The 13882-nt window shown below is 40.4% G+C and overlaps 1 protein-coding gene across 2 annotated transcripts in view; it reads right to left on the bottom strand.

The window, feature by feature from the left end:
• igsf21a (immunoglobin superfamily, member 21a) overlaps positions 1–13882 on the bottom strand; it is a 244804-nt gene that overhangs the window by 22405 nt on the left and 208517 nt on the right. For both annotated transcript variants that reach the window (XM_020633082.3, XM_020633083.2), the window contains exon 6: positions 5114–5609. In XM_020633082.3, coding sequence (XP_020488738.1) covers positions 5114–5609 — 496 coding nt within the window. The remainder of the gene's footprint in view (positions 1–5113; positions 5610–13882) is intronic.

The following is a 13882-nucleotide window of genomic DNA, read 5'->3' as shown; positions in this document are numbered from 1 at the left end:
AACATGCAGAGGCTTTTTAAGGTCAGGTACAATCACTTCTATCTGAACCAGTCTGTTTGCCCGCTTCCGTTGCTGCAACACCTGTTGGTTTGCCGTTTGCCTGCATGGCTAACCTAGGGGCACCCAAAAAGGCCTTCTCTGGTCCAAACAAATCCAGAGCATTCAGGACCAGAATCTAAAGTTAGAAGGAGGACATACTGGCTGCTGCTTTGTTATCAGAGAAGCTAGAATGTTTCCTTACTGTCTGAAGATATAGTAAGGTCATTTATCATTTAATTCAGTCAATTTCTTACAGATTGATCATTTAAAATATTCATGGCCTTTTGTTTTAAACCATTACATGAAACTGCAGCAGAATGAAAAGAATCCAGACTCTCAAAAATCTCTTCAGACTTTTCTTTAAAAAAAAAAACAATCACCACCGTTGGTATTGTCACCATTTAAAATGGTAATATCTCATAAGAGACAGTTTAAAGTAATAACTGTCATCATTATATCTCAGGGGCATAGAAGCTCAACACATCACCTGCAGGACAGAGACCGCAGCGTCATTTAGAGCTGCAGTGACACGAGCTGTCTGAAACAAAGCGAAGCGATCGTGCAGCTCGTCGCCTCTTTCACATGTTGATGATTAAACAGATGACACACCCGGAGGGGAGCAGGCCCTGTGAAGCTCCTGCTAAATGTCAGAGGCGCTAATGTTTTGACAAGCCTTTCCCCTCTCTGCTGTGTTTGAAGTCATTAATTCATCTTTGTTCTTTTAAAGATATGGAAGGTGCATCACCAGACGCTGTGTTTCTTCTTTTTTTTTTTTTCCCAGCACCTGAAGGAAAAAACAGAAAATGTGCGTTTGTTGATTCTAATTAGAGCCCACTTAAAATTCAAGACATTCGCTGACCTGCTCCGGGCTTGATCCTTTTTTGGAATGAAATAGTATATAAAAGTGAAAGGGCTGTCATTCAGGGCAGGAGTTAATGCAGGAGGAATTTTATTTGGCTCGTAATATAGATTAAACGGCACATAGATTTCTTAGAGCGGTTCAGCTTATTTGATACGTCTAATTGAATGTGACTGTGTCAAAACAGCTCACATAATGATATCCATCCCCTTCATTCCCCTGTTCATTTATATAACACAGCTCTAACTGGATAATTGCACTCAGGATCTGTTTTACTGTGTACACACACACACACACACACACACACTCTCTTTTTTTTTCTCAGGTGTGTTTGGTCAGGAAATGAAAAGGAGGGCTTTCCAGTGCCCATAAGTAATAAATCTTTCAGAGATTTAATATTGCCACATGAGACGGAGCGACAGTCTGACAATCGACCAATGTTACATTACACTTAATGAATATTCATGAATGGCTCCGTGCTCGCCATACAAATGCACCTTGAAGCTGGCGCCGTGCCTCCGCCGTGAGTCTAAAAAAGCACCTGGTCTATTTTTTTCCTAGGCCGTATTCATGAACATAGTAGGGCTTAATAATTTAAAAAAGTGTGTTGCTTTGCATTCAGATGAGCTCATTATGAGTTTATTATTTAACACTCTGCGGCGAGTGGTGAAATTATTTTATTTTACACAGTGTAGTGTACGTCTGTGAGAAGAGAGCCAGGTTGCCTCACTCCTCATTCATTTTGCCAGATCGTGATTATCAAAGAGCAGCTGCTCAGTTTCAGGAAGCTGTCTGTGATCTGCGAGTGCGTGTGTCTGTGTCACCGTGTGTCTACTTGAAGGATTGTTTGTGGATGGATTCACATGTCTATGTAAATGTCTGTGTGTGTTTTTGTCGCTATTCCTGGGCATGCAAATACAAAAAATGTGGACCTAGTATGTTGTTTGTATCTGTGTTTACCGCCAGCTCAGTTCCACATTTATTAATCAATCTTATCTGCCTGCTTCGGTCGAGCCGTCTGTCTCTGAATATTGAATAACCCCTTTTCATACATGAGCTGCACTCAATTCATGACACTGTCAGTGGGCTGCATGTGTGAACAACACTGATATTATCTGTTTAGCCCAACATTATTCTGACTTTTTCCTTCCAAACCTCGAGTAATATGAAGTCTGAATGAAAGTATGTCCCGGCAGGATTGAGGTAAAGGTGCAATGGAACATTGGAATGAGCCGACCACTGTTTCGCTAAATCAACCGCATTACAAGCGGCCATCTTTACGGGTGGATGTGCAGCCAGGAACAGCAACCACGAGCATGACGGAGTAAAGTTATACATTAGATCATAAAGAACGTTGTTAGAGGCTTTGGGCACTGGCCTGAAATACAAATTTAGTTAATATATCTAATTTCAAGACACTCAGAAAAGCACATTTTGCTTGCCCCATTGGCCTTTTTAAAACATATTATTAGAAATCAAGGCCTTATTATTTACTTTTTATATTTTGAAACAAGATGTGCATCTGGATTTGTCAGGCCAATGAGGCTTGAAATATGTGTATTGATAGTGATAGTAGTAAAGTGATATCTGTGTCATGGGAGTTAGATAAATACATGAACTTAGGGTTGAGTATTTGCTGTGTAGCTGAATCATCCTAAAGAAACCAGCAGTATTCCAATCACAGTTCAAAGGACCAAAGCTTTGGAGGGATGGCACTGTGTTTAAATAATGTTTAGTCTCTTTGCTGTTTTGTCAACACACACATTTAAAAAAAAAAAAAAAAGTAAGTTACCGTAAGCATCTCTTTTGGCAGCTTGCTTCATGCACATGTTGTTAAACTTACATTGTGGGGGATCTTTACAGCTTTTTAATTGTAGCATGGTGTCAATACGATAACTAATAACTTCCCTTTTCTGCCCTGGAAGAAATATATCTCTGGATAATGAAATTAAAATGATAAATTTGTAACGACTCACGACTATTGGCTTGAAATAATAACTGCTAAACAAGGAACATCTTTAGTCCGGGGCAGCTTTATGACACAGCACTGGATTCACCCCAACAGAGCGATCCAGCAGTCAGTCAGGCTTTTCAAATGTGGTTGCATGCCTCCCCCAGCTTCATGTTTTCAATGAAACCAGTCACCCTGAAAATATGACAGTTTCCCTTCAACTGCTTGAGTCTGTCGTGCAGCTGGGCAGACCTGTTGATGTCTTGGCTTTGAATCAAAGCACACCTGATGCACGCTGTATTTCTGCAGACCGTGTTTATTTCACAACACTTCCTTTCTTGCAAGGTAACAGAAGTCAAGTCTGATGTGAGGGTCTCATGGGACTGTGGCTGATTTCAAATGTGTGGCCCCTCACCCTCACATCAGAGAGAGAGAGAGAGAGAGAGAGAGAGAGAGAGAGAGACAGAGAGAGAGAGAGTCTGTGTTATGTCCATCACGCTGCATGCTGCCCTAATCAAAAGGTGGTGACGTAGGACGCCAACTGTCACTGCTGGAGCAAATCCCAGAAATCAGCCATCATCCAGCCCGGCCATATGCCCTGCAAGCTCTATGTGACGCCACGGCACCAGTATTTAAAAATACTCTTCCGTTAGTGTGTAGGTGGTGGGAAATGGTGCTTCACACTTCTATGCCAAAACTAGCCTGTGTAATGGAACCCGTCTTCGTCATAGGACGGATCACTCGGTCGAGCGCTCACATATTGTCTTTGCTTGGGTAGCCAGTTCACATGCATCCCGTAGATGTTCTATTTGTAATCCTAAAAAAACACTGCACAGCAGGGGGCCAGCATCTCGAATGATTCAATGATGTCTCTGCATACGTTTAGGATCTGTAAGGTATCCATGATGTTTTTGTGATGGAATAATTATCTCTCTAGCTGTACAGACATGATTTAGCTTATTCCCTTTCTCCGACAACAGTCATAGCTGATAGGGTTAGCTGTGACCGTGCCAACCAAGGTCACTTTGTGTATCCACTCATATCTGGATCGTTTGGTAGACGTAGTGTCTGCTCCCAATTGTCTTAGACATCACATTCAAGTTTACATAGAATAGGTATAAGTAATATGGCCCTGACTTTAGTATTATCTTTAGGACATATTTACAAAGCCAATGGGACAGTCTGGGAGAGCTGGCTTGGCAAGACACTGTATCACACGTGTGCTGTAAATTCATTTCTCCTCACAAGTATTATATAAACTTCTTCAACTTCTTCCATCTGAGTCTCCTGTTCTTACAAATTTCCTCAACAGTTTACAGAGAGGATTCAGGGAGATATGCTTCGTCACAGACGATAATATTGTCCACTAATGATATCTGTGATGTATTCTTTTGAAAACCTCATCTATTAATCGCAAAGATCATAGATCTTGAAATAATGCATGAGCTGAATTCACAGAAACTGCTTATATTTAAATAAATATTATTAATTTTTGAAACATTCATATCTGCGATTCTCATTTGGCAGCCTCTAATGTGAAAAGATCTAGGTTATGACATATTACACAAGGGAAAATCAGGGTTACCTATTTGTCAGAGATACTAACATGACCATAGCTGCACAGTACAGGTATAAAATGTACAATATTAGAAGTATATTCATGGTTTTTAGTTTTTATCCATTATGGGGTTGTGTCACAAAATAGAAGCCATCACACATCTAGTGTGTATGTGGATATCTATATCATTAGCTTGCAAAGGAATGTAATTTAGTGCAGTTATTCAAGTGTGATTCCAAGTTTAACACATATAATTTCTTGTAAACAATTGTCGCCTGGTATACATTTATTTTCTGTAGAATTAATTTAAGCTGTCTAATGATCCTGAGATCTTTCTTTTCTTTCACTTCTTTCATTTTCATCTCTGTCACCATTCAATGCAAATGTATTGCTTTTGCATTCTGCCTTATAAAATGCATCCCCAGAAGTTGTTGAACAGCACATGGACAATTTTACACGCTCCGTACCATTTACATATATGACAGTGTAACTCCTAATCCATTACTCTGATGCATTTCAAAATAGAATCCCTCAAAGATCCAGTGTGTAATCCTGCAGATATTTTCTCTCCCTGATGAATACAAATGTATCAGCACCTTGAATAACACCGTTTTTTATGTTTATTCCAGTGAGATGAACAGAAAAAGATGGGTAGGAGAATGAGGAGAGCATGCAAAAACAATGATTCAGTCTGCATCCTACTTACACAGGGTGACCTCTGTCTGCATGGGCATGGACAGTGCTGGGTGCTTGACTTCACAGCTGAACAGGGCGTCATTATCCAGCTGAGGGTTGAGGGTCCAAGTGAGTCGGGCCTGCACCACCACAGAGCCGTCGCTCTGAGGGATGTTAGTGTGGCTAAAGTAGTAGAGTGGGTCCGTGTTGCGCACCCAGCGGGGGAACTCTCGGCTCACCACAGTCTCTGGGATGACCTCCGTTGCCGGACTGGGTTCGTGGGCCTGCTGGCCCTGAGTGTGGATGCGCTGTGGGCTCTCTCGCTTTGGGCTCTCTGTGTTCAGACGAGCCGACCGCCCCTCAGGGTCCAGGAGGGAGAGGGAGCGCTGCAGTTTAGTGTCGTCCAGGTCCCTGCTGATGAGCGGCCTGGCTCCTCTCACCCCGGCTGAACCCCCTCCCTGCTCAGGGGTAGAGGTCTGAGTGTAGGAGATGACCTCGATCAGCTCACCATCACGCTTAAAGTACACCTGAGAGCATGGAAATAGAGGGGAAAGTAGACAGAGAGGACAAAAAAAGAGTGAAACTAAATCAATATATTACTGCTCTTACATTTTTTAGGAACTCTAAAACAAAACAAACGGCAAAGTAACAACTTGGCTTTCTTTACACACAGTCACAGCACAACCCCCGTTCAATCAAGCAGAAATCTCAGCATCACCTTTGCACATCAAGTCTGTAAAACTGTATCTCACTCTACTCATGCTAAAAATCAGGACACCACAAAACCCACGACACCCCAAAGGAGACATACGTTTTCACTTTTCAAAGCTCAGATTGGACAGCCCTGTGCGTGCATCAATAATTGTTTAATCCATATGAAGCCTAGTGTAACCTGAGATCCTCTGGTGGGTCCCTCTTAAAGGCAAAGATCTAGATTAAAACCAAGGGGTGACCAGATCTTCTGGGTCTTTGCTAGCATGTTCTTAATACCCTAGAAAACCCTGCAGCAAGATTATTCTTTGACCTCTTTTTGATCCCCTAAATAGTACACTTTTTTAAGTGTATTCTTTTAGTATACTATTTTTATTGTCCTATTTATTGTCATCTATTTAACACATGTAACATTATTTTCATTATTAATATATAGAGCTCAACCGCTACCGCCCAGTTGAGAAAATAAATCTTAATTCCCAGCACATAAAATCTAAAATCAATTTGCGTCGAGATCAGAGAGTCATTTTATTAAACATTGTATTTCAGTGTATTTTATGGGGCTTTAACATAAACAAGGTTAAAGTGCACTTTGATTTGGTGCCCCATCTAAGGCTGAGATTTGAAGTGGGTAAACAGCATTAATGGGGGTAAACAAGAAAGGAAAAGGCAGAGCTCTTGAGGAATAAAAGCAAATAACCAAAGCGATTAAACCTTTAATCCCTGGACCACAATACAGCTTCACACTCTCGAGCCCTCTCTATGAAACTTGATTCTTTCAACACTTCAACAGCATTGAAGAAGTCCTCGGAAGTTTAAACAATGTGCTGGGAAGGAGCTCATTGTTGGAAGGAACAAGACGAGAAACAAAACCAAGGTGATGCTGGAAAAAGAAGTTTATTAAACACTTGGTTTGAAAGATATTTCATGATTATTATATTTATGATCATGTTTTCTAAATTCTGTAGCACTTTGAAATTTGTTTTAAATGAAAATAATATATATTATTTTTACAATAACATGACTTTTAATTCCCCTCTGCGTTCCATTCACTTAAACTTTATAAACTTTCTTTTGAACCCTGATGAATGGGAGCTGTCTGTTGATGAGGTTATGTTTGCAAAGACAGATGTAACATCATTAGATAACAAGCTGTGTTGTGCCGCCGGGTTGTATCATGTATAAGTATTTATAGCCAATGTTAAAAACGAACTAATGCCTGCCAATGGAGCGGGCTGCTACACATCATCACACACACAAAGGTGACCTCGTCCAAAGGCGTTCAGCAGGGCTGGTTGTTGGACACAACAGTAAATATTCAACTACCTGTCCACATGTCTAACCTGCGGCTCCTCCTGTTAACCCTAAACTGCCTTATGGCCCCATCTACCTGTGCAACCCTTATAGTACACAGGTCGGTTTTCTTTTAGACTATTTCTTGGTTGATTGATTTTATTTTTGGTAGGTGACAACAGTGGTTGATGCACAGCTGTCCTTGTTTTTAATTGGACTTTCATTACATTCAATAAGACCTTTCATTGGAGAAAAACAACCTCAAATGCTGGAAATGGAAGTGACATCTGATAATAAATTGTCCTTGTGTATAAAGAAGTTTTAAAACCTCACATCAGTGCAACTGGTTCTTAGAAAAAAAATACTATTCCAGCAATTACAACCACAGCGTAATTAGGACCAAGGCAAATATGAGAAATTGTCAACAAATTAATAATCCCCCAAAGGGTGAGTGAGTTTGATATAAGCATGTGGTAGAAAAGTGAAGTCAGTACACTCCATTATCATCATTTTTATGCATTTGGAGTTAGATAGGAGACATGTAAGGCTCAGCATGTGTCTGCTATGTGCCTCTCTGGACACCTGCCCATCATAAGGACAATACAGGAGAGCTATTACAGCTATATCCAGACCATAGCCCACTCAACAGCTCAAATATGAAATTAGTTATATGACTGCAAGCCCTATATAGTAGTAGTTTTTAAACCAATTAAAAACCCAGGTCAGTAACAGTCTACTCGTTTTGGAATATTGGGTCTGTGTCCATATTAAAATGCGTGTTTTAGCTGTTTGTCAGGAGGTTTACGGTCCACCTCAGTTGCACCTCTTTGCCTCATAATGGGTTAACCAAAGGTTTGGTTGTGAAAGCTGTTTAAATATGGTGACCACCATTGTTGGGCTTCAAAAGTGCATCTAAACCACTGAGTTGTTGTAAAACCATGTTTTATACAGTCTATGGATGGGATATACGTTCCGGAATTTGCACATTTGTGTTTTATTTTGAAATTGACTTGATGCTCACTGTGTCTGACTTTCTGACCAGGTTGATCTGCTCTGCTTAAGTTGACGTGTTCTGGAAGCGCCTCGGTTGAAAATGCAGAGAGGCTGTCAGAGGCATTTAATAGAGAGGACGCAATAAGCGCCAGAAATGCGTAGCACGGACAGGACGCGGTGCACACAGATGTTGTGGGCCAAGTATTGACAGCAACAGGTGCTGAGCATAGATCATGGTTTGTGGATGATCTGTTGGGGGGGGGGGGGAGGTTGCTGGTGTTGAATGTTAATGGAGAAAGTTCAATAACTAACGCTACACAGCCATTGATCAGCATTTCATTCAGGGCTTTGAGAACATTGGCTCATCTATAGGCTAATGTTGTGTGAGTATGCTAACTGCTTACTGTGAAATGGGCAAGAAAGCATGCTGGGCTTCTGCCTACTCCTCAGATGGTGTTTCTCTTCAGATCAGCCATCAATGAGATTGGCCACGCCCACAAAGCCTTAAGAAATGCTTCTTAAGCCAAGTCAACCTCGATGTAATTTATGCATTTTTACCAAGGCGCATCTCACAGGCTGCAAATGCTTTCACCCAAACAAGTGCATTGATTTTATCCCAGCAGCCAATTTTACAAATGTGGCGCCAGAAATTAACACATTTTCCTCTTTTGATTTTTGCCATGTGGGAGCCTTCAATACCCATCACCCCTTTTCCCAGTTCACCTAATGTGCCCTGTTGAGCCAGAGTTTCAAATCCAATAGCACAATGGGACACATTAACCTTACATCCAGAAAATACTGCTACACCCCACTGCTGCTGCTGCTGCTGCTAACACCTACAGCTACTCAACCACTCTCCACGAGAAGAAGCTTTTTCACCGTGCATTAAAACACCTCATTAATTATCTCAGCAGGTGGAGGGAGAGCAGTGTGGATTAGAGCGATCCATGCACCTGTTCTGTTGCTTTTGTTGGACAAAATGGTGTGGGTACACAATAACACCTGTGTTGGCAATTAATCTGTTATAATAGGGAAGGAATTCTGTAAGCCCGGATAACTGATTTGTTTGTATAAACATTAACAGATGAGGTAATTTATGGGCATTGAAGAAATATTGATTAAACAGCTACATGACTTAACATAAGCCTGTGCTGCATACACTCCAAACGAGTCAGAATTAAAACCTTTATTTGAACTGTTACCTCCAGCACATTACAGGTTAGCTATTTAAAGTGATACTAGCAGGATTAAATAAGTCTCTTTGCCACCTGTCCGATTGAAGTACAAGAAAATAAATCAATTAATGTTTCATCCAAGACACATGGGACAACAGGTAGCTGCAGAGGACAGTGAAGTGTTTATGTCGTTATCCTGCAGTTCTGCTACTCTTTGCATGAAAGGAGTAAATTAAAATACTGTTGGCAAAGAAATAAATTATACTTTCAGACGATTTGTCTGAACTCTTTAATTTTAATTTGTAATTTTGTGTAGTGCACTAATGCCCAGATAGGGGTACTTGTTAGCCAGAGGGTGTTTTTGAAATTACCAAATTGTGGAGTCATTGTGGAGTCTGTTTTTTTTTTTTTTTTTGTGTGTGTGTGTGTCTGTTTACTACAGGAGTCTGACACTAGTTTATAATACTTCCTGCAGAGTGATACACCTCACAGCAGGTCAGAGCTTTGCAGTGTTACCCACACATAGAGGTGTTTCTGAGGTTTACACAGAAATCAAAGTAAGCAAAGATGTCTGACTATCCTGTCAGAGCAGCGTAACAGGATGTATGTCTGGAAGTTGGAGTTTCAGTTGATTTTTTTGGGGGGGCTTTTGTCTTTCTGTAGGTAAGATGATATAGGGCCTGAGCATGGTTACCTCTTGTACATGACGTCGTTATACAACACATGTATGGCTTTACGTGATTGTGAAGCAGGCTTAGTTTACAAGACAGGCTGACTCCAAAAAATAAATAAGTAAAAAGGATGCTCGGTCACACCGGAGAACAACACAGAGAACATAACAGTTATACTTTACAGACTATGTGGCTTATTTTGAGTCATTTTAGTCAGAAACAGACAGAACAATCTGGGACTTCTTTATAAAGGAGGCTGTCTACAGTGTGTACCCATGCTTGTGCTCTTGCATGAACTGTACCATGCCAAAGCACACCTCTTCCAAGCGTGCCAGGACCAAGGAAGTGTACCCCATGCTTGAGCACGGATCCGAGCACCCACACTAATCTAATGAACTGGACTTTAGGGCTGAACTCTGTGTATGCACAGTACAGATTGCCTAGTGTGAGTGCGCCCTAAGAGTCCATGAAAGTAGACTGATATATTTTAAATTAGTGCTATCCTGTGTAGGTCAAAATCCTTATATTTTCCACTATCATTATATCATTACCAATAATCATGTTTTACTACATTTGATTGAATCTTACTTAGTTAGTTAGAATTATTATTATCCACCTTTCTCACACTTTAAACCTAAACCTACCCCTAATAATAATAATAATAATTGCAACAAAATCCACTTATACAATCAGCAGTGAATACGTCTGTCTGTGTGGGAACTTCAGGCTAACAAGGTCAAAAATAAATATCCTGTAAAGCGTTGTCCAAAGAGGTAAGGGTATGAATAGCGACCACTCTTTCTCTTTGTCGCAGCTCATCGTCTTTGAGCATTTTTACCTTGAAAGACTTTAAAATGTTGCTGTCCTTGTGCATGAGCGGTGAAGGCTTTTAATTGAATGTCAATCAGCTTAAAGAGTTTTCTTTGATCGAGCCCTGACTATGACTGGTTTTATAATTTAGAAAATGTGAACAATTATATTCAAAAATCAGGCTTAAAAATGCCAAAGAGAGACACCTCTCGCTGACAAATCGTGACGAGGGACTCAAATTCTTTTTTCTTGGCGGAATTCAGTTCTCCAAGGCCAAAATGTGACATCTTGTGAAAGTGTTGAAAAGTGTTTTGATGACATTTCTGAATGTTCAGGACAACACGCGGCCGCCAAATGAGAGAGGAGAGGGAGGCGTGTGACAAGGTCTTGTTTCAGACTAACGTGCCTGCACAAACGGAGCCACCACGGCCCTGTTTGTGTGTAAATGTTCATTTCAACGCTTACATCACGCTTCATCTTAAAATCCAAGAATGATTACAAAGACATCTGTCATCACTGTAAATTTTATCTGAATTACTTCAAGCTACCTATTCATTTAGTTAAAACATATTTAATTTATTGCTTTGTCTGACAGGCAGAGATAACAGAAAACACATCACTTCTTTCAGATTGTCTTAAGAGAAGAGCAAACACCGATTCATTTTTCCTCAAGTGATTGTAAATCTGCCAAACAAACATAGGGGGTGTCTCTCTCTGTGATACACGTCTGCAATAAAAGGTTGCATTGGATAAAGCTACATTTTTGTTTTGGTGCTGCTTTTAAAAAGTTCAATTTTGTGTGACTTTTCTTTGTATTGATACAAAATAAATCGGGTCATTGTGAAAAAAAGACTTATCCCTGATGTATCCCTAATTCACCCCTTTTAACCAGTTCTGTAGTGGTGCCTGGAGAAGTAGGTGTACTCTTAGGGTGCACTCACACTAGGCAAAGTTCCTCTGTACTGTGCTGAAGCACGATTGCCCCCCCCTCCCTATTCCCCAGCTGGCCTGCACTCACTCTGCTCCAGGACTAATTGGGCCGGAGCACGGTTACCTCTTCTTCATAATGGTGTAATACAACACGTTCGGAAGGGTGCTTATAGTTTACAAGACATGACGGAGTCCAAAAAACAAAAAAAAGTGGAGTCTGCGTCCACTCATCAGAGAACAACACGGAGAATATGAGAGCATTTACTGACTCTGTGGCTTATTAAGAGTCATTTTGGTCAGATACATTCATAACACTCTTTGATTTCTCAATAATGAAAGGCTGTGATCAATTATACTTCATGTCCATGTCGTTTATCGGTGCTTGTGCTTGTGCTCGTGCATGAACTGTACCATCCTGAAGGACAGCTCTTCCAAACATGCCACGGCCAAGGAAGTGTGCCGTGTAATGAACTGGACTTTGGGGGTCAAACGTGCCTCCCTAATTCATGAACCAAAAAGTTGTTGAAATGGTCTTGTCCAGCAAAGTTAAATCCTGTGTTATTAACAGTGACATGTAAGACTACTCTTACATATTCAGTTCACCTAGAAGTCAAACCTAAGTATTGGCACGTTGTCACTAAACTTCTGCTGCTTGTCTTCAGGTAGTAAGGATCATTATGAAATTAGCTAAAGCCACCAGAGAAGGTGCAGATTTTGTGATCGATTCTGGCCCACAGACAACCACAGAACGACACATTTTGAGTGAAATATTCCTATTCCTAAACAGTGTTGGGGGTTAGCACAAAATAAAGCAATGGAGTGAAAAAACAAGATTTTTTAAATGTTGTAACAAGTGACAAAACTCAATTCAAGTAATCAGTTATTTATTGTTCGGTCACCCATTCACAAAAGTCCAGAAAACCTGAAATGTTCAGGTCACAGACACATTTTTCACCCTCACTTTACCCTGAAATTTTCCAGCCATCCCTCAGGTGAAAATTCTGTGTGAAGTCGGTGTAAGCAGATGTGGTTATGATATTTCTCTAGCAACTGGCACATGACCATAGACTGCATATCATGCGATGTGTACGATCTCCATGCACGTAATGGAGCTTCTTCATTATGATTTTGTTCAGCCAGTTTGGTCTTCTCATTTTATTATGTTAAAATTATAAAAATCTGGAGAATTGTAGCATTGATATAAAAGAGAAGTCAAGCGTCAGACTCTGTTTCTGCATCTGACGTGTCCAGATCATTCTTTTTAAGTCATGTCTTGCCTCCGGAGACCCCCACTAAGCCCTCCAGTCAGACAGGGATAGTTTCCCATTGTGAGGTGTGAATAATCCAACGAGATTAAAGCTTTCCGATAGGATCAAATGTTGGAAAGGAAATTGTATCAGATCAGGTAATCAAACCTCTAGTTTGTGTTGTTCAAAACTTTGATAAGGATTAGGATTACTTTGATCAAACAAAACACAGGACTATCAATGCGATCCCATTAGAAGGCTGGATTCAGGATGGATTACATAGAAAGAAATGTAAGAAAACTATTACAGTGGTCAAGCAGTACAACAATTTGACTTAGTAGTCAGTATTTCAAGACAGTTTTTAAATATATGTTATACGTATTTTGATCAGTGGCAAAGTAGATGTAACAGGAATTCATCCTCCCAAATGTTCCACCAAATTTCTGGCGATTTTGGCGCCCCCTGTGGACAAAGTATATATTGTGAAGCCCCATTTAAAACACTGGCAAAATTCTGAAATCTGGGTCAGGTTAATCCTATCCAGTTTTATTTTTGGAAAAACATAAAATAAAAACAGGATAACAGTGAGCAGGATTATGTGGGCCTGTATGAAAAATACTACTACAAATGTGAGTCATTAACCTTTTAACAATCGGGCCCATGTAAGGCAGTATGCAGCAGTGTTGGCAAAATGGAAATATTGTCTTTAATCAACACATTGGCTTGTAAGGATCTATATTTTGCTGCTACAGGACTTGGAAAGTAGAGCTTGGTCTCATGTTAAGGGAATTTTTTTTAAGTGTTTTGCCTTTGCTACTGTATTGTTCTCACACGGACAGTTTTACTGCAAAGTGAATATCAATCACAGCTCTATTGTAAATCCCCAACACTTCATAGTCCAATATGTGCAGACAATGAAAGCAGACACAAACCACTTACTTCATTCTGAAAGAAGGATGTAATTCTAAGC

This window comes from Labrus bergylta, chromosome 5 (genome assembly GCF_963930695.1).
Source record: "Labrus bergylta chromosome 5, fLabBer1.1, whole genome shotgun sequence".
NCBI classification, from domain to species: domain Eukaryota; kingdom Metazoa; phylum Chordata; class Actinopteri; order Labriformes; family Labridae; genus Labrus; species Labrus bergylta.
This window is presented reverse-complemented; position numbering and strand designations above follow the sequence as displayed.